Consider the following 20,598-nt stretch of genomic DNA (forward strand, 5'->3'; position numbering starts at 1 on the left):
TAGAGTTAAGTTCAATGTATTCTTATTAGATAATGGACTTACTTGAATTCGTGCCTATATTTGTTCTCTTAAAATTTTAAATATTAATTAAATATTTTTTATAATTATTTTTATTGAAATATGATATTATTGTTTATGGCATTGAAAACTTGAAATTGAAAATTAAATATTTTTATATAAAAATAAATAATAATATTAAAAGGAAGTATAAATAATTAATTGTGCGTCATAAAAATGTTTTCTTTAATGAAATTAAGGTTTATGTGTTTATAAAATGCAATATACCATTTAAACGAAATCAGACAAAGAAAAAAAAATGTAAATATCAAATAGTTTTTTTTCATTTTGATTTTCTATGTTCACATTTAACTAAATTTCAAATATGTAATACTATTTTCTTCTTTGTTAGTAATGACTTTTAATCAACAACTTCTACTACATATGTCTTTACTCTGTCTTCAACATAAGCATGTCATGAGGATTTATGGAAAAACAATCAAAGATTTCTACACTATTGTAGAAATCTTTTTAGACAATGATTTTTAAAGAAAGCACAAAAAAATATAAAAAAATAACATAAAAAGCAATAAGGACACACTACAGGAAATGAAAGCAATGACAACAGGGATAAGTTACAAAGAAGACAACAATGAGAACAACGGTGAAGAAAACGCAAAACAAAAACACATAGAATAGAAAATAAAAAAGCATATAAATGACGGCTATGACCTAATAACCATAGTCTATATGGTAGACACATGTATAGGTGATGATTGCCTAAAAAACATAGTCTATAATGACCATTATAGGTGACGGTTGCCCACTAAATAGTAATTTATGCGCTTTATTTTCAAATAAATGATAATTATATGTTGATCTTACTTTCAAAATTGTCATTTGTTTTTGTAGACAACGCTCCCGCTTAAATAAGTGTTTATACACGTTGTAAAACTCTATTTTTGCATTAGTGCTACAACCTAAACATCATTCAATATAGGTGCTAAATCATCTAGGACATGGTTGATGCACGAGTCCAAAATTTAATTCATGAAACTGAAATTCTTCACATTTGAAAGTATTAACATCAACCATCATTTATTAACAACTTTAGTTGAGAGATGAAGAACTAAAACACATACATTTCATTTATCTGTCATATAAGTAACTGTTACTTTAGCGGATGTAGCGTTGCAACTTGGTTTGCCAATTGATGGAGAACCAGCTACTAATGTTAGCAGTGATGTCCTTGTGTCCATGTGTGAACCATTACTTAGGTTGTCACCACCATCAAGTGTTGTAAAGGGAATTACATTAAAGTTATCTGGCTTAATAACAATATCTTTATAATCTAATACACTAGAACACGTATTTTAACGTTGATTGAGGGATTGTTGATGCTAGTTACTTCAGCTAACCAAATTCATTTAATATTTCCAACAATATCCAAATATTATGTGATTAATATTAATAAATTGTTTGTATAATACTTTTTTTAAAGTTAAATCACCATTCTTTATGAATGTAATAAACATTTATATTTATTAAAAAATACTCTATAATATTTTTAATACACTCTCATTACAGAAACATTTACTTGTGCTGTATTTTTAGGGGTTGGCGCAGATGGGAGGGAACATGGACTTCATATATTATATGAGAGATTATAGAGGGTGTCACGTAAACTTCAATGAATTTACTTGCGTACCTTCCATGCACCAGAGCATAGTTATATATATCTCATTTTACTAATATGTTTACATTGTACATTATTTTTAAAATATAGTAATTATTCAAACTGTTAATAATATTAATTATTTTTATTACTATTATACTTATTAATATAATTATATATTTATACAATATACAAAATTAATATATTAAATATTATATAAATTTATGTAACAAAAATATTTAATTATACTATTAATAAAAATACATAATTATAAATAATGAAAAGAATAAAATAAAATTATAATATCAATAAAACATATATAGTTATATATATAGTTATATAAAATAACAAATGTATATAACAATTATTATTATTTCATAAATTTTAATATATTTAATAACATTATTTTAATTAAATACAAAATTATTTTATATTATATTTTTTAATTTTTCATTAAAAATATTAGCAATTATAGATTTTATATATTACAAAAACTTAATTAATTCAAAACTAAAAAAAAATGTATAATTTATTATTCAAATATTTGTTAATAACAAGAATAAATTTATAAATAATTTGTAAGTTTTCTTCCAACTATCATCACAAACTTCAATAAATCATTCTCACAAATTCACTCAAATCCCAATTCAAACAATTTTACACATACTCTCAAATCCTCTAATTTCCCTAATCATAAATTCTCTAACAATCCAAACCCAAACCCAACAACTTGGGTGACAAAATTTACTATTGTACGATTTTATTTTATTTATTAACAAAGTTTACTATTGTACGATTTTATTTTGATATCTTTTCTTACAATCATTAGTTGCTACAGTGTATGATGATGCATCGCCTACTAAATGACAAAATCTCTCCATATAACCTCTGAAACTCCACATCTAGGGATCATAGCACAAGGCTGGTGAAAAAAAAAAACTTTACCACGTGGCTTGGGCAACAAACAATGAATTAATCACATGAAATTTTGTCATTTGTTTCTCTCATACATTCAAACATCATTTCATTCATGCTTTCATTATTGTTCAATACTTTATAATACTAACAATTAAAGTACTGTAGAGAACATTTGTTGAAGACATACTTTACATAAAAAATGAAACAAAAACCTACCAAAAGTTAGATGAAGTTGTTACAATGCAAAGGAAAAGATGCAAGAGAATATAATAAAGAGAAAAGAGGTACCCGCTCTCTAAGTTTTCAAAAGTAGCCTTTAATTTACTTTGTAATAAAGGTTAGTTGTGCCGTCAGCTTAGCTTTGTTTCTAATTATTTCTGAAGTAAAATCTATACATTTTTCACTGTTAAAATGAACTAACATTTCAGTTCATGCATTATACACAATAAATAATAAATATTTTAATATATAAGCTATAGTTAGACTTATAAAAAATAATAATTTGAATTCAAACATAAAAACTAAATAAAGTCAACTAGATGATTGAGAGTTAAACTTTTAAGTAACTACAATAAATAAATTATTGTTTTGTTTTGATAAATGTTTATAATGAACTGTTTTCAAAGAAGCAATTATTTTATCACGTTTTTCTGAAACAAAGTGATTGGGCTTTTTCGCCCAGCAGTTTATTCCCGCTCCAAAAAAGGGATTGTGCCGTCACTTTGCCACGTGTCGAAATTCAATTGGATGTGTCATTTACCTTCAACAACTCTTCACGTGCTATCTTCCCCTCTTGGGCTCACTATAGCTCATACAACCTATCTTCTAAAAAAAGCCTGAAAGAGCCCAGCTTCGGATCCGAAGCAACGAGCTTCGGATCGCCGAGCCTCACGTTGGGGCCGAGCCTGAGTATTGTTGCTGTGTTCGTTGAAAATTTCGCACTATTTCGATCACTTTATCTGTGTGAGCTGAGAGAGTCCTGTTTTCTTCTGCTTCCCACCGCTTCAAACCCTAACGCATGCTTCTTCAACACTCTCGCGGGATCAATTTGGAGCTTCAATGGAGCCTTCTCAATGTCACTGTGAGTTCACGGGCTATCTTTCTATCTCTCAAAACCCTAGCCTTCTTTCTCTACGAACCCTTTCTTTGAGAAAATTAAAGAAATAAAAAGAAAAACCAAATCTGCGCTTGCGTCTCTGGCTTTTCGCGTTGGGCGCCAATTCGCAAGCATGTGCACTCGTTTTGCGTTGTTTCATCAATTTGAATGCTGATTGTGAGCTCGAATTGTGCCGCGCTTCCGATCTTTTGCGTCTGGGTCGTATTTTTGAGATTTTCGAGCGATTTTCTGTTTTGAGACAAACTCAGCTGATGGGAGAGTTGGGGAAGGGGAATAGTAATTGCGTGTTGAGTGCTTAGCTTCCTCCCATTTCTTTAAGAAGTTAGAATGTTTCAGCTCAGGTGAATTGTGCGAATTTGATTGTGGATTTTCGTGGTTGATTGCTTCAATTACCTTGTTTCTAGTTCTCGCTCTATACGGTATTAGGAAAGAGAGTGTGAATTCTTGGCATACTTATATAACATTATAGTATGTGGAAAGTGAAGTGGAAGGGTTTCTTCCGCTGACAAATTGATTCACCTAAGTGATTTGTGCAAGGAGATTATACTCGGTTAATTTTAGGATAGGTGTTAAAGATTGGTTTCAGATTCTATCTTTGTGGGTGCAATATGAGCCTGGAACTGGCAGCAGAGATGATGGAATTTTGTTCTAAACCACTTTTTAATAGCTGTAGTTGAAGTGTATGTGTACGTGCAGAACTAAAGGGGAGAGCTTTGAAGATCTTGGATAAGTTCATTTGTTGGGATATTTCTGGTTACCATGCTGCAAATAGTTGGAGTTTGCTTTCAATTTTGAGAAATAACTGCCAGTTTCCGTAAATGCAATGCATTTCTAAGATGTCTTGAGGACGATAAGTTAAAAACTAAGGGGTGCGAGTATGTGAAAACGCCGGTAGTAATATTGAATGCCATTACTAGAATAACATGCATTTGTAAATAGAAAAGGTGAAGCTGCATATGGGGAATACAAAGCAGAAGCTTTGCAGTGGGTTTTTTTATTCCCATTTTCTGCATGCCTCTGGTTTACCAGCACATTAATTTGGAGCAAGTATGTTTGAGGTTATGCATTTCACTTTTAAAAGTGTGTTCTTTCTTTCGTTCTCAAGATTCTCACCATGGTTGATTGGGAAGTTGTTGCAGCCTCTATAAATATTCTCCAATTCAATTCCTTTTGTGCACCAATCCTTCAATTAGCCGAAGAGGGTGAAGGCTAAGCATATTTTATATATTTATTTATTTGTTAGTGGTGGTGACACATTGGTCCAGAAAGAAGAAATCCTTTTTATAAGTAGACATTTTTTGAGGAGGATAATTTCTGTTTGAACCTTAGTTTTTCAATACTAGGCTTGTATAATAGTTACAGTGCAAGTAAGGGAGAAAATCCTGTAGTACAAGAATGTTTAAGAAAAACATGGATTAGGCTTAGAGTGCCTAATATACTTAGTGATTTGACCTTGTGATGCTGGAGGTGCTTCCAGTATTATAACTTGGAAGTTGGAACTGCATTCCTTCTTTTCTCATATTTTCTCTTCCTTTTTTGTCATATTTTTCTTCATTTAAGAAGGAACACAGAATCTTGATGTTGGAATTGAACTTCTATGCTTTGTCTTACACTTTACCAAAGGATTTGATACGTAAGACATGTGCTTTTGTTCAGTTAAGAAGTAGTAGTCCAAAATTTTTACCCACAAACAAATAAAAGTTATAGGGCTTTTTTTTATAGGTAATTTCACTGTGCATCACAATGCTTATCACATTCAATATTCATTCCTGGAAGCCTATTCTTGCCTTATAATGTTTTTTTGTGCGTGAATTTTTTGCATCTCACTATTTTGCACTAATCCTCAGTATTCTGTGCGATACATGGTGCAGTTGATTAATAGTGATCAAGTATTTCATCTTGCATGGGATGTCAGTTGTTATTTTACATTGTGCTTTCACAACATTCTATGCATAAGTATATACAAATGGATTTTTGCTTGCACTCTAATTCTTTTCCTTTAATAATTTCCAGGATTAAATGATTGTCCCTCAAAGGTGTATTTTTGGACAGCATAATTTTCGGAGGAACTTTTTCTTTATCTTCCTTGATTTACTACATTTTCTTATAAATAGTTATTTGCTGAAAATTTGTGGGCTGAGTTATCTATGCCTGGAAACGAAGTAGGAGACAGGGTCCATAATTTTTTTGGTCAAGAGAACTTGTCCCAGGGCCAGTATCATTCACAGGCAGTTGACGGGAATTGGCCAGGGCTAAGCAACAATTTGTGGGCTGGTAGCCAGAGACCAACTGGTGCACCTTCTATTTCCAATTTGAAGAATTTCAATATACAGCAATCAGGTAGAACTAAATGTCAAATTCCCCTTTTATATAATAGCTTACTTATTTCTTATTGATAGTTTATCACTTGCATTTACCATTTTTTTTGATAAATCTCTATTGGTTTAACATACCTGGTAAGTTATAACTTTATTGTCTTCCCCCCCATCACTAATCGAATTATGCGTACCAAGATTTTGAGCAGGGACACCCAAGCACACCACATTTACGACATGGTTTGAACTTGGCACAATCAAATTTGAGGCCTGACTCTGGTAGAAATCAACTCCCAAACCAACAGACAACTGTAAATGGCTATATGCAGGGGCATCAGGTTTTTCAGTCAAGGCAAAATGAAGCAAACATTTTGGGAATGGATACAGAGGCTGATTTGCATGGCATTTCAAATCTTTCAAGAGGAATGACTGTACTAGAGTCACAACAAGGGCCTGGTCTTGAACACTACAAGAAAAACATGACTAGGACTGATGCATCAGAGTCTCCTGTTAATTATGATTTTTTTGGAAGTCAACAGCAAATGAGTGGTCGGCATTCAGGCATGCTTCAGTCTTTTCCTAGACAGCAGTCAGGGATGAATGACATGCAGCTTTTACAACAGCAAGCAATGCTCAACCAGATGCAAGAACTTCAAAGGCAGCAACAACTTCATCAACTAGAAGCTAGGCAACAGAGTTCTATGAATCCAGCATCCTCCATTTCAAAACAGACAGTTGGAGGGCATTCTGCATCTCTTATTAATGGCATTCCCATCAATGAGGCATCTAACCTTGTGTGGCAGCAGCCTGAAGTTATGTCTAATGCGAATTGGCTCCAGCATGGTGCATCTGCAGTTATGCAAGGGTCCTCTAATGGACTTATGTTATCTCCTGAACAACTGCGCCTAATGGGCTTGGTTCCTAATCAGGGAGAGCAGTCTCTTTACGGGCTTCCAATTTCTGGCTCAAGACCCAACCTGTATTCTCATGTTCAAGCAGATAAGCCTGCAGCATCTCAGGTTTCTTCTATCCAACATCAACAACACCACCAACACCAACATCAGTATTCTCGCATTCAAAGTGACAAACCGGCTTTGCCACACATATCAGCCAGTGGCCATTCATTTCCAGTTCATCAATATGCTTCAATTTCAGATCAAACAAACACAAATGATGGAAATTCAGTTTCAAGACAGGATGTTCAAGGAAAAAGTATGTTTGGTTCTCTGTCTCAAGGTATAAACAGTGGATTAAATATGGATAACTTGCAGCAAGTAAATTCTGAGCAAAGAGATGTACAAATTGAAGATTTTAATGGGAGGCAAGAACTTGGTGGATCTTCTGACACTTCTCAGGACAAGGTGGCAGCGCAGGTTCCTCCTTCACAAAACGTGGCTACCCTAGATCCAACAGAAGAGAAGATTTTATTTGGTTCAGATGACAGCCTTTGGGATGGAATTGGTTTCAATATGCTGGATGGTACAGATAGTTTAGGTGGAGTTCCATCAGTTCAGAGTGGGAGTTGGAGTGCACTTATGCAGTCTGCTGTAGCTGAAACTTCTGGTAGTGAAATGGGTATACAGGAAGAATGGAGTGGTCTAAGTTTCCGGAATAATGAGCGTTCCGGAACTGAGCGGCCTTCAACCATGAATGACAGTAAACAGCAATCAGTGTGGGCTGACAATAACTTGCAGTCAGCACCTAATATAAATTCAAGGCCTTTTATGTGGCCAGATGATCTCAGCAGCAGGCCCAGTACCGCTGTAAACTATTCTGGTCTTCCTGGATTTCATCAGTCAGGTGCTGATACTGCACAGGAACAGCAAGACAGATTACAGACCGATTCATCTCAAAGATCAATTCCACAGTTTTTAGAAAGAGGCAAATGGCTAGACTGCAGCCCTCAGCAAAAACCAATTGGGGAAGGGAGTCATAGTTATGGAACTGCTGCTAATACCTCAGGCTTGGAAGTAACTGATAAGGTTATTTCAGGTTCTTGGACCCATCAACAGACGCTGTCATCCCCCAATAGTAGGGGTGAGCAATTCAATAGATCCAATGGATGGAATTCTATTAAATCACCCACTCCTAGTAACAATTCTCGTACGAAAATTCGTGAAAATGAAAGTGTTTTGCAGCCTCATCATGACAAAGCTGTGCAAGAGGATATGAGTCAAGTTCCTGCAATTTGGGAGCCTGATTCTGATACTAATTCGTCTGGTGTGTTGGAACATGCAAAGTCTTCAGGTAATATGCAGGTTTGTGGGGAGGATTCTGGTATGAATGGTATTGCTGGCATACCCAATTCATGTGCCACATGGGTCAGCAGGCAAAGCAACCATCAGCTCCCTAATGTTGATGTATGGAGACAAACAGATTCTGTGGGTAGCTATAGAAGAAATGAAGCTGCAGGAAAGTATAGGCATCATTTGGAGAAGAATCCTTTAGTTTTGGAATCATTGAACAACGAAAAGTCAGAAGGAGAGGCACATGATATGGAAAACTTTAACAAAAAGGAGAAATCAGTGGACGGTCTTGCCTCTAATTCTTCACATCATAGAACTGGTGGTTTGAGAGAAAGTCCCAGTTTTGATGGTGATTTGCACAGTCCAAAGTTATCTGGGCAGGGAAATAGAAGACCTCCTGTAACTCGTAAATTTCAGTATCACCCAACGGGGGTTGTCGGCATTGACATAGAACCTTATGGAAACAAACATGCCATAAATTCACAGCCTACACCACATCAACCCATCGGAGGATTTAAAGGTCAGGACCAAAGCTATCCTGGCCAGTCAAAATACAGTCATTCTGATGGGATTTATAATGAAACAGAGAAGGTAATATTAGGACTTTACCCTTATTATGCAAGTGTGACTAGATTGATTGCACACAGTTTTCTCTATTCATTGCAGAATCAAAAAGTTGTTAAATCCTTTTGAATTTGACATAGGAATGCATCTGCTTTTCAGGTTGACTCAAAACCCACAGATGACAATGCTTCAAAAAACATGTTATCTGGTCATATACCCAAAACATTGACTACATATGATAGAAGTGTTGGTAATTATGCCTCGAACAAGACTGCTTCACCCAGGTAGCTGAATGTGAAAATTTTGTTTGTTTTGTTGAGCTAAGAAGTTTAGTGTGTCATCATGTGGTATTTAATTCTAAATTATTGTTTTGTGTTCTCTTATAGGAGGTAACCATGACTTGTGTTTATTTTACTTTTTCATATGCATACTACTGGTCTAATTGGGCACTAAAACCTGGTTTTACTTGTTTCTCTTTCTTTTGTTTGCATACAACTCTACTCTTCCATGACGTACATGGTGACCTTAGCTCAACTGTTTGCTTTATTTGTTAAATTATTGTAGTCAAAATATTCTTGAGCTTCTTCATAAAGTGGATCAGTCAAGGGAGCATGGCATTGCAACAAACACAAGCACTTCTAACCGCCCTTTATCTTCCAGGGCGATGGATACAGAATCTTCTGATGGGTCTTCTGTACATCCTCAACGAAATCAAGGTTCTTTGTCACAGGGCTTTGGTTTGCAACTGGCTCCTCCTACTCAAAGGCTTCCTATGACATCTTCTCATTCTACACCACAGCATGTTGCATCTGAGGCAGCAGATAAGGGTCCTACTTGGTTGTCTGCTACTCATACTTTTCCTTCTCGAGAGTCATCTCATGAGCTTAGAAATAACATAGGTTCCTCTGGACAACTATTTGACAAAGCCTCACAGTACAGTGCACTGGGAAATATTCCACAGGGTTTCACTTCGGGCTTTCCTTTTCCAAGGATCCATACTCAAAATCAGAATGTGGCTAATCTTGGTGGGCAAGTAACAAACACCCAAGCTGATAATGCAATGTTTTATGATCGGAGTGCTTCCAGTAATCAGGTAGATGAGTATGAAAGAGCTCAAACTAGTCAATCTGAATTGCAATCTGCTCAGGACATGTCCCAGATGGATAGTATGAATCAAATCCGTGCTGGAGATCCTATCATGAAATCTTCGGCATTGGAGACTGGCATTGCTCCTCATTCTTCTGTTGCATCATCTCCACAGGGTGCCCATTCAAAAGTATTACACAATGTATGGACAAGTGTTTCCAACAAGCAACATCCTAATGCTTTGAAGATTCCATCCCATCCCCAACCAAATAATATTTTTGAAACCACTACAGGACCACAGAAGCCAGGTATTGAAGATTCAGAGAATGATGGTAACCTTTCCGTGCAGCAGGTGTTGTCTGAGAGTGTTGATGCTGTTGAAGAGACTGCAAGTGCTTCACACATGAAGGAACAAGTGAAATATACACCCGATGCACCTCAATCAAGCCCAGCTGCTACCTCTAAAGATATTGAAGATTTTGGCCGATCTTTAAGACCAAATAGTTTCATGCATCAGAATTTCTCTATGCTAAATCAAGTTCAGTCCATGAAAAATATGGAGATTGATCCTAGTAATCGGGATGTCAAGAGATTCAAGGTTTCAGATAATATGATGGAAAAGCAACAGATAGATTCCATTTCCAACCGTGGACAACAATCATATGGATACAATAACATAGTCAAAGATGTGTCAGATAATAGTTCTTCAGTGCCACCATCAGATGTGAACTTGGTAAACTTTTCAACAAAGGCAGGTGATGCTCGAGATACTAATGCATCTTCTCAGGAGGTGATTGGATACGGTCAGAGAAATGCTCTTAATGCTAATATTAACAAATTAACTTCTATTAGAAGTGAGCATTCTGTAATAAATCCTCAGATGGCTCCATCGTGGTTTGAGCAGTATGGAAATTTTAAAAATGGTAAGATGTTGCAAATGTACGATGCACGAACAATGACTCAAAAGGTTGTGGATCAGCCTTTAATCATGAGGAACCAATCTGGTAGCTTGCATCTTGCTAATTCAATGGGGCAAGTTAATAGTCTCAATGATGCTGGGCAAAATCCAATGCTTACTTCGGTTTCAAGTGAGCATCTGCTTTCTCAGTCATTACTTCCTCCTGCAGTTGAACCTGATTTATCATCTAATATGCGACCAAAGAAGCGTAAAAGTTCCACATCTGAATTTATACCATGGCATAAAGAGCTGATTCAGAGTTCTGAAAGGCTTCAAGATATCAGGTGCTTGACAAAATGATGTGATTTATCCCACATTCTTGCCTTAGATTATTTCACATAAAAACAACTTTTTAGTCCCAAGTTCTTTGATGATTTTGATTTTAGGGTTCTTAACACAAAGTGAGCTAACAAAACGTGGATTTAATTCCCTTGTAATTTTCTACTGCTATTTCTTTTGACTAGAAGTTAGAAAAGGTCCTTAGTCTTTCACCAGCTGCTAGATCTGTTTTCAATTTCTTATAAGTATTTTTGTGCCTCTGTTTTTACTATATAAATATATATCCAATCTTGTTTTATTTTTATCAGTGTTTTTTTACCTTCTAATTTCTGAGATTGAGGTTCAAATCTTGTTTTATATTCATCAGTTTTTCTTTTGGCTTCTAACTTCTGAGATTGAGGTTCTTTATTACTTGGCAGTGCTGCAGAATTAGACTGGGCCCAAGCTGCAAATAGATTGGTTGAGAAGGTTTGTTCATAATTAAACCAGTCTAAACTAAATAACTTTATTCATTTGCTACTAGAAGTTCATGCTGCTCTATATATGACTTTAGATCGAGGATGAAGCTGAGCTAGTTGAAGATTTTCCAATGAAGTCAAGAAGAAGACTTGTGTTAACGACACAGCTTATGCAGCAACTACTTAATCCCCCTCCTGCTGTAGTTCTCTCTGCAGATGTCAAGTTGCATCATGAAAGTTTGGTCTACTCTGTTGCTAGATTAGTGTTAGGAGACGCATGCAGTTCCATCTCTCAAAGAGGAAATGACACAATCATGTCCCCTGGAAGCAAAAGCCTGTAAGATTTTTTTTATTTCTTTTTTAATTGGGAAATTTGATCAATGAGTAAACAACTTAGTTGAGCATTTATTTAACAAGGTTATTTCTACAAGCTTCACTACAAAGCATATTGAAATAGGCCAAAAAGACCTTATAGAAGAGTCATTAGCTACTTTCACAAGCTTAACCAAACACATGCACGAACCATATACTAGGCTGAAATAAGCACCGTAAAAGCCCTTAATCTTGGCCATACATGCATGATTCCATGTTTGGATTTGTTTATATCACAACAATTAATTTTTTTTATTGGTTTGTTCTGTAGCATGCCTGATAAGCTTAAAGCATCTGAGAAATTTGACCAGTACAATTTGAAAGTGGAAGACTTTGATGGTAGAGCGAGAAAACTGGAAAATGATATATTGAGGTACTATCAGTGTTTATTTTTCTTATGCCCTTGGCAAATACTATGGCTGGTTTGTATGAGTAACAGATTTCATACGCAGGGTCATTTGTGTATGAGTGCATTTGAATAGGTGCTTTGATGTTATGTCTGAATAAATATAGTTTTATAACACGTGGCCTTTTAATGTTCTTCAGTAGTAATAAATTCCACGGAACAATTGATTTGACACTATATACGGAATATTTTCAGACCACTTTACTTTTTTATCTGAAGAATGGGTTCAGTTGCTTGTGAAATATACAGTCAGGTCATTTTTCTGGAAAATTTAGGTTGGATATCCTAGTTCACTTGTGTCACTGTAGAAAAAACCAAGTGTGTTAATGATGGTAGAAGTTTTCAGCATGTAAACTGCATGATTAAAAAGCATAGAAGTAAAATCATGTCAATGAGTTCATGAGAGTTATTTCATACTGATTTGTTGCGGGGAAAAAGAGGGTATTAACAAGCCTGTCCTGATGGACTGTAAATTTACTAAACTTTTTTAAAATAGCAGTATATGCACCACCTATTTTTTTATTTTTCTTTACCGTTTGATTTTACATGGTAATGATCTGCAATATCCCATAGCTCATATACTGGGAGGTGAAACATTGGGCTGTTTTCTCCACTTTCTACTGCTTTTTCTTCAAATATAGTTTTTTCTGTCTGTTGCTTTTGTTTTTCTATCCTTTTACGTATTATTTTACCATTTTCATATTGATGATGCAGATTGGATAGCAGAGCCTCAGTTTTGGACTTGAGAGTGGAATGTCAGGATTTAGAAAGATTTTCTGTGATCAATAGATTCGCCAAGTTCCATGGTCGGGGGCAAAATGATGTGGCAGAAACCTCATCTGATTCAACTGCAAATGCTCAAAAATTATGCCCCCAGAAATATGTTACCGCAGTTCCAATGCCTAGAAATCTGCCAGACAGGGTACAATGTCTTTCACTTTGATAATTGATTAATTCATTTTTCCATCTTTCTTGGTCAGTTGTCTCCACAACATCCTGTTTATGGTCCTTTTTCTTTCAACTTATATTATTGCACTTCATCGCCATAGAACCATACAACTGGCAGTGTAGGAGAAGAATGGTACTAGATTGCCTCCTCAACCATGGAGGCTGTTAGATCTTTTCAATCTATATATGAATGTATGTATGTCTAGATCTTCGCAATCTAGTTCTCTTTTACCTTTGGTTTTCAGGTTCCAAGCCTTTTGTATATATTAAGATAAGATATGCAGTTTACTTAGCTTTAATCATACCATTTGGCTCGGTTTTAGCTGATTAGTTTAAGCATGAGCTGTTCAATGTTTATTTGTTTTTTTTATAGAACATAAGATCTTAACTATTTATTTAATTATTTCCATAATTCCAATTCTAAATCATTTTCCTTTATTTTGTATGTACTAATATAATATGTGCAATCTACTAATTTACCATAAGCTGTTCTGTATTTGCTGAATATTTTCTGTTGATCCATTGTTCGGTATTTACTGAATGTTATTATCAATTTCGAAGTATTTCCTTGAATTTGTATTAAGTAGAATAATTACATCTCAATAATTTTTTTTTGATCATCAAAATCACATTCATGTGTGCATATAAACTGTGTAGAATTTCATGGGGGGTGCGAGAAGTAGCACCCTAGACTATATCAGCGCAGTCATAGGCGTGTTTCGTTCTATTTAAGCTTGTTCACATTGAATTTGCATCGGTTGTTGTCCAAAAATTGAACGTATGTTTGTTGTGTTGAAAGTATTTTATTTGTCGGACATGATGGGAACCGTGGCGGTTGCTGTTGCATGTGTAACTGAAGTCGTCCAAAGTATCGTATCGTGCGTAAAGTTATTATCTTCTGACAAGCATGGCATGGTTCCATTAATTGTGGAAAATAATATTGAAAAAATGAATTGGTCGACGTCTTTGGATATTATTATGAAATTGACCATTCATTCCAAATAATAAATGAACTCGTACCTTGACAACGACAACATTCGTCCTTTTACCACGTAAATGAACTTGTACTATCCAAGGGATCCATGGGAAGATGCCAAAAGAGAAAACCATATTTATACCGTTTTGTACGAAACACTGACAGCTATCCATTGTTTCTTTAGAAAGCAACCACAATACCTGCTTGTCATCAATTTACATTTATAATATAATACACAAATATTATTTCAATTTGTAAAGAAAAAAACTGATTGACGTAACCTTACTGAAACATTTTATTCAAAATCTATTTCTTTTTATAACAGATTTTGGACCATATCAGTTAATCCAGCCCCGAATCCAAATAGCAAAATCCAATCATTGTTGTCTGTAGGCTCATTCCAATTATACAATTATAACATTAAAAATGTATAAAACTTTCCTAAAGGTTATAAGGGGGAAATAAATTCGCCATAGAAAAAATAGTTCAGTACCTCCCACATATTTACATTGAGCATATTATCCATGCAGACACCAATTCGGCTAAGTTTGCCTTTGAACAAATTTCATCTGCATACGAAGATCCTGTTTGTCCACAATTTGTTAGTGTTGTGAGACTTAAACAAGTAATCTATATTACATAAATATCACTTTAAACTACAACAGCGAGCAATAAGCCACTCTTACCACTCTTTTCGCATGGCCAACTACGACAACGTCTAAAAGGAATGTTAGAAGGTCTATTCATTCATCTTGTCTTCAAACACGATGCCATTCATTGTTAAAGACTCGTTCCTGTTGACGGCAGCTTTAAATAATGCTAACATGCATTTCCTCCCCAACCACTGTAAATATCTCATTCACTCTGATTAAAGAGGGAAAGTAAAGGAAAGGGTGGGGGAGATTAGATGCATTTTAGACACTGATAAACATTTTTATATATGAACTTCGTTGCAATCTTACTTGAGAGTATCTATGTTTGCGTCTGCAAGCCATGTTGTTAAATAAACCTGTTATGAACAATATATTTAAATAATATCATTGTAAGAAGGAAACTGTACATTACATATATATAATAGAAAAAAATGTACTGCTCCAACAGGCATGGCATAAGTATTTTGTTCAAAAGCATACACGGTATTCTTACGTAAACGACTTTTTCTCTTAATTTTAGTAACTACACATTTATTTCCGACTTTATTGTTTCTTCAATTAGAAAGAGAGGGGAAACTCCAGTATATATGAGACTGCGAATGAACCCTTGCAAATACTTAATGATACTTTGACACCCCTTACTCTAAAATATACCTTTTTAATTGACAAAAATACTCTTTCACATCTCATAACCTTTATAATGTGGAAGATGTAATTTGGAGCAATGCAAAAAGTGAGTGTCAAATAATATTTTTCCAATACTTTATATTGGAATTGACAAAAACCACACCGGACTATTGTCATGTCAGCTTACATCGTTCTCCGCAAAAACTAATTTAGTCCATCCAATTTTCAGACGCCTATTCTCCCAACTGAAAATGTTGAGCTAATTAAAATAGATCTACACTGCGGCTAATATATCATAAGTCTAATTTGGATTTCCAGATCTTAGTGCAAAATCCTTGTAATATACCTATTTTATATATTTAAACCTCAAATGTAGACATTTTACAATGAACTCAAAAACAAACGTGGTATTAAATACAATACCTGTAAAACCTCAGGATTGGGTTGGTTGTCAAATCTTAAAGAGGCAATGTCAGATTTCCCATCCCTGAATCTTGGTGGAACTGGCCCATGAGTCACTTCACAGTACAGATTGCAGTCTCTCAAATCTTTGAATTCATCGTCATAAAGCTGAGTTGACCAATGCAACTGTTTTACTTCTGAAGTGTCATAACCAATGGACATAAATTCAAGAACAAGTAATCGCTGCCCATTTGAAGTAAGTTCCTCAGTAAGACCAAAGTTAGGAATCAAATATAATATGAAAATATTTTTGCAGAAAATGCAATTCACCTTCAAACATAGTTCCAGGCTAAACATCTGAACCAATTCCTCCGCAAATTTCTCTGTGATTCCAAAACTTGTAATTTTAGCATAATTGACATAAATAATTTCAGGTAACGCATCACACTATTGTGTCCCTCACGTTTTTGTACGTTTTTGTTATATATAAGTTAAAGATATGAATTGATTTCTAGGTGGAAGAAATATAGTTACCATTGAATTATTTTCAGATTTAGAATAACTCCTCGAGACAATTTAAAAAATTCTATAATATTCAGGCTAAACTTAAACCCTCAATGATTGACTAACAATGCATAGTACTAACACCTGACAATTCCATCAGAAAGAAACAAGTATGCATTCCGTAAATTTCTATTTCCCTTTATTGGATTACATTACAATCTTTATCCAATTTAAAGGGAAAAATTGTGAAATACAGTCTCATTGTCGCAACTTCCCCATAAACTTACTCTGTGGTAAGTAACTATATAATGCTGAAAATGAAATCAATACTACCTTCAGAGGATTAAAAGATCCTATGATGAATATACCTATTCCTAGCAAGATCTAAAGAATAACTTCATTATGTGAAATTAATATGTGCAGAAAAAAGTGAAGGGAATGGGGAAAATAATTGGCAAATCGTCTGAAGAACTAGGTAACTGTATAAATTATCAATTGCTTATTTAGAAATATTGTCATACCATGTGAAGTGATTGAATAAAATGTAAATACTGGAATTCCACCACCATCTCCACCATCACCACCATCACTCTGGTCTGCAGAGTTATAAGAAAACTGCAACAGTGGACTACTGGTTGATCCTTTGGAGAAACACTTCAACGATCTGCTAATATTGATCATGTCACTTACAATGCCCACCTGAAGTTACAAAAATAAAATAAAACAAAAATACAATCAGCATCTTTAAGTAAAACAACTGCCTATTTTAAACCATGCGTATGTAACGGCTATATTTATTCACCACAAAGATGTTGAAGAGGCACTAGAATTTTGTATGCATTATGTGTGTGTGTGAGCAGGTGTGAGTCCTCTTCAGTGAACAAATATTTGGAAGTCAAGCAACTTATGCAATTAATACATGTCATAATATGCCGTTACATTTCTTTGCTAGAACAGATATATCAATGGCTCCCGAAATTAAACAATATGGATGTGACGTACCATGTCCTTATAACACACCAACAATTTGCTCCTTTGCAATTCCTGAATCAATTACAATAACCACAGCAATAGATATTAGAATGATGTCATATAGTTTAAAGCTTATTGTTTTCAATAAAATATATTTTTATGGGAGGAGATAATAAGACTAATGAGAGAATAAGGTATCTGTCTGAACAGATATACAAAAAATAACTTCGAATTTTTATTATTCTTGTCTATTTTTCTGCGAAAGCAGAAAGGAATCCAATTCATCACTCTGTTTTTTGTTAGTTTGAGAAAAATTAAACCCCTCGTAGATAGAAATTATGCAACCAACTATGCTCAAAAACCTACTATAGGAACCTTCAAGTAGACTCAAATAAACTTGTGTCTAAAAGGACTGTATAGTTAAAGAATAAACTTTCAAGAACTTGCATTGCATGAGTACTGATAATGACTAGGTTAAGAACATCTCAACCATTCTAGTCAAAACCTTACTCCAAATATTATTTTTAAAAGCAAGCTATTCTGGATATCACTCCGACAACAAATAGCATTTCATTATTCACTTTATCGTGTAACATAAAGCACCGCATGCCCTAGTGTTTGGCTAGAGATGTCACAGGTTTAATTCCTGATGATTAAGCACATAAGCCAAATTAATGTTTTTAGGACACCAGATTTCCAATATCTCACTTGCCTCCTTCTTGAACCTACAGTAAATCCCCCACTACCAAGATGGTATCTCTTCCACACCAGACTACAAACAACTTCCGTATAATCTTAATCATCTTAAACAACCCCAACCCTAACCTGGGATTTCAAAAAGAGGTAGAAAATGAAAGTAATGGACATACATGCTTGAATGCAGATAATATAATCACACAGTGAGAGAAAAAAAACACCCTTACAATCATCAACACTATGAGACATTTAGAACAAAGGGATCCTAAAGTAAGTGAGGCCACTGCAAATTGCTGCATAATTTTAATTCAGAAAACATCAATTATTTGAATACCTGAGGACATCTGTTTAAGCACATTAATCACTATTGCAAACAAGAGCACAAATATAAATATCGCTGCCCAGATTTCTCTAACCTCAAACCCACAATTATGTTCACGTTCGGAATCACAAAAAAAAGCAAAATAAAAGCAAATACAGATTCACCTTCTAAATCTATGATAAAAGGCCTCCTTCTTACGAGTATCTAAAACAGTCCAGTTCACTAGTCTTATGTTTTCTGAAAATATAACTATATATTGAAATATTCATAATAGTAGACCAAAAGAGAATTAGTGGTTCCAGGTAGAGCCTATGTTAATGCGGATAAGTGAAAGAAATTGATCACAAAAGAACCAACATCCAAGCTACCTACATGTGATGTCAAAGTTCATATTAAATCAGACAAAATATGGCTTATATATAAAACCATATAAAGCTCCAATGTGAACTAAATCTTGCCAGTCATGCTGTGTACTGAATATCCAAATGGAAGTTACAGAGAAGTAAAGCAGATAAACTTTCAGCAATACACACCTATATATTTAATTAGTCTCAACAAACAGAGATTCTATTTGATATAACTACTAAATAAAAACCTGCCGTTGACAAATTTGCGAAAAGCAGTGGGAATTATTTCTTATAAAACATGGACAAAATAATTACTAAAATCATGAAAAATAGCATTTTTGCAAAATAATTACAATCTATTGGAAAGAGTTCATCTGCTACCAGCAATAATCTATCAAGCCTACAATTGGCAGTTTCATCAGATGCAACAGACAGAATACATCCAAACTCCTGGCATTCATTATATTGTAGACTCGCAGGAATGATGGGGTGGTAGAGAAATACCCATGAATAATAATATACACAAATTCAATTTACTCTGAATTCCAATACAAAATGGTTCTTTTATTTTTTACTTCATAGGAAACTAAACCCATGACCTCTCTGGCCAACCAAGACCATGCAGAGATTTTTTTTTTCCCCTGATAACGTGAATTATGAAATACTGTTTGATGTCATAGTATGATATCCAAAATAGCTAGCCTAAAATCATAAAAATATTAATGCAAACACATTCCACAGAAGTTGAAGAACAAGGCCAGTAAAACAAAATCAACAATACCTGCCGCTTAAATAGCTTCAAACAAGCTCTCTTTCTTATACCAGGCATATCGCTCACAACACCTAGTTTCATATCAGGCATGTACCTACATCAATTACAAACAACAATCACAAGCATAACATAACCACAAGCACCTTACAGGCCAAACACACAAAAAATCTTATTAATTAAAAAAACAACTCGCTAGAGCAGGAATACTCGAACGGATACAACTCTGCGAAAAAACTCCATCGGAATAAAACATACAAAATTCAATTAAGTTCATACTGTCCCTATCTTTCGGTTTCGAATGTGAAACCGGCAATAAACAATGGAATGAAACTCAGAGTATTGACAAGACCTTTGGGAGAGATGAGAATTAACGAGAGCAGTTGCATGAGATCTTCCTGCAGAAGAAGCAGAGGACCATCGATTTTTGCACGATGCCAATTGTGACCATTGGTTCCTCAAATTTCTTTGCGCGTGAGGCCTCCACAGTCTGAGCACTGATGGCGGTAATGGAGATGGTGTTTGATGCTTAGAATCAGTGGTTCTTGAAGGTGTTGATGGTGCTGACTCTAGGGTTTCCATTGCTGAGTACAACAGCGGCTGCAAGTGCCCCTGCAGTTATGTAAGTGCATGCACACAGCAACATCCTTTATAATTCTTCAAAGAATGCATTTTAAAACTGGTAAAAAAAATTAAATTATATCAATATGATAAAAAAATCATATAAATTAAAGAGATATGATATTTTAAAAATTCACATTTTCTCGTACTTTCATTTAACAACTATATATTAAGAAAATGTTGAATTAAATTATTAAATAAAATATTAATAAAATTGACTCTAAGATTATAGTATAACTTCGAAAGGCGTCAACATAGTAAAAGACCGTTAAACCAAGGTGTCATCGTAAAAGTAGAATAACAAATCAACATGATTATGAATGAGATGTTTAATGTTTTCTTTTGACAATAAGTGGTTTGTCTAAGTTAG

At 34.6% G+C, this 20,598-nt stretch overlaps 2 protein-coding genes across 5 annotated transcripts; one reads left to right on the top strand and one right to left on the bottom strand.

Annotated features, from left to right (window-relative positions):
• The first annotated feature begins 3,401 nt into the window (after positions 1 to 3,401).
• On the top strand, positions 3,402 to 13,777 carry LOC137807722 (uncharacterized). Of its 3 annotated transcripts, none has more exons than XM_068608487.2 (9): positions 3,402 to 3,671; positions 5,721 to 6,047; positions 6,221 to 8,859; positions 8,992 to 9,116; positions 9,397 to 11,160; positions 11,575 to 11,623; positions 11,709 to 11,950; positions 12,257 to 12,358; positions 13,106 to 13,777. In XM_068608487.2, the coding sequence occupies exons 2-9, from the start codon at positions 5,855 to 5,857 to the stop codon at positions 13,332 to 13,334; spliced, it is 5,343 nt and encodes a 1,780-aa protein (XP_068464588.2). In that variant the 5' UTR covers positions 3,402 to 3,671; positions 5,721 to 5,854; the 3' UTR covers positions 13,335 to 13,777. The 3 variants fall into 3 exon arrangements, with proteins under 3 accessions (XP_068464588.2, XP_068464590.2, XP_090155623.1); XM_068608489.2 differs by having other exon boundaries at positions 3,406 to 3,671; positions 9,493 to 11,160; XM_090299497.1 differs by having other exon boundaries at positions 3,554 to 4,754.
• A 604-nt stretch (positions 13,778 to 14,381) lies between these two features.
• Positions 14,382 to 20,260, bottom strand: LOC137807723 (uncharacterized). 2 transcript variants are annotated; one of them, XM_090299498.1, is made up of 10 exons: positions 19,960 to 20,260; positions 19,620 to 19,704; positions 17,504 to 17,545; positions 17,023 to 17,200; positions 16,328 to 16,380; positions 16,019 to 16,240; positions 15,278 to 15,324; positions 15,002 to 15,179; positions 14,809 to 14,899; positions 14,382 to 14,515 (listed from the first exon to the last, which is right to left on the bottom strand). In XM_090299498.1, the coding sequence occupies exons 1-8, from the start codon at positions 20,187 to 20,189 to the stop codon at positions 15,125 to 15,127; spliced, it is 912 nt and encodes a 303-aa protein (XP_090155624.1). In that variant the 5' UTR covers positions 20,190 to 20,260; the 3' UTR covers positions 14,382 to 14,515; positions 14,809 to 14,899; positions 15,002 to 15,124. The 2 variants fall into 2 exon arrangements, with proteins under 2 accessions (XP_090155624.1, XP_068464591.2); XM_068608490.2 differs by lacking the exon at positions 14,382 to 14,515 and having other exon boundaries at positions 14,584 to 14,899.
• Between the last annotated feature and the right edge of the window lie 338 nt (positions 20,261 to 20,598).

The sequence above is a fragment of the Phaseolus vulgaris genome, chromosome 3 (assembly GCF_051622355.1).
Source record: "Phaseolus vulgaris cultivar YP4 chromosome 3, ASM5162235v1, whole genome shotgun sequence".
Classification (NCBI taxonomy): Eukaryota; Viridiplantae; Streptophyta; class Magnoliopsida; order Fabales; family Fabaceae; genus Phaseolus; species Phaseolus vulgaris.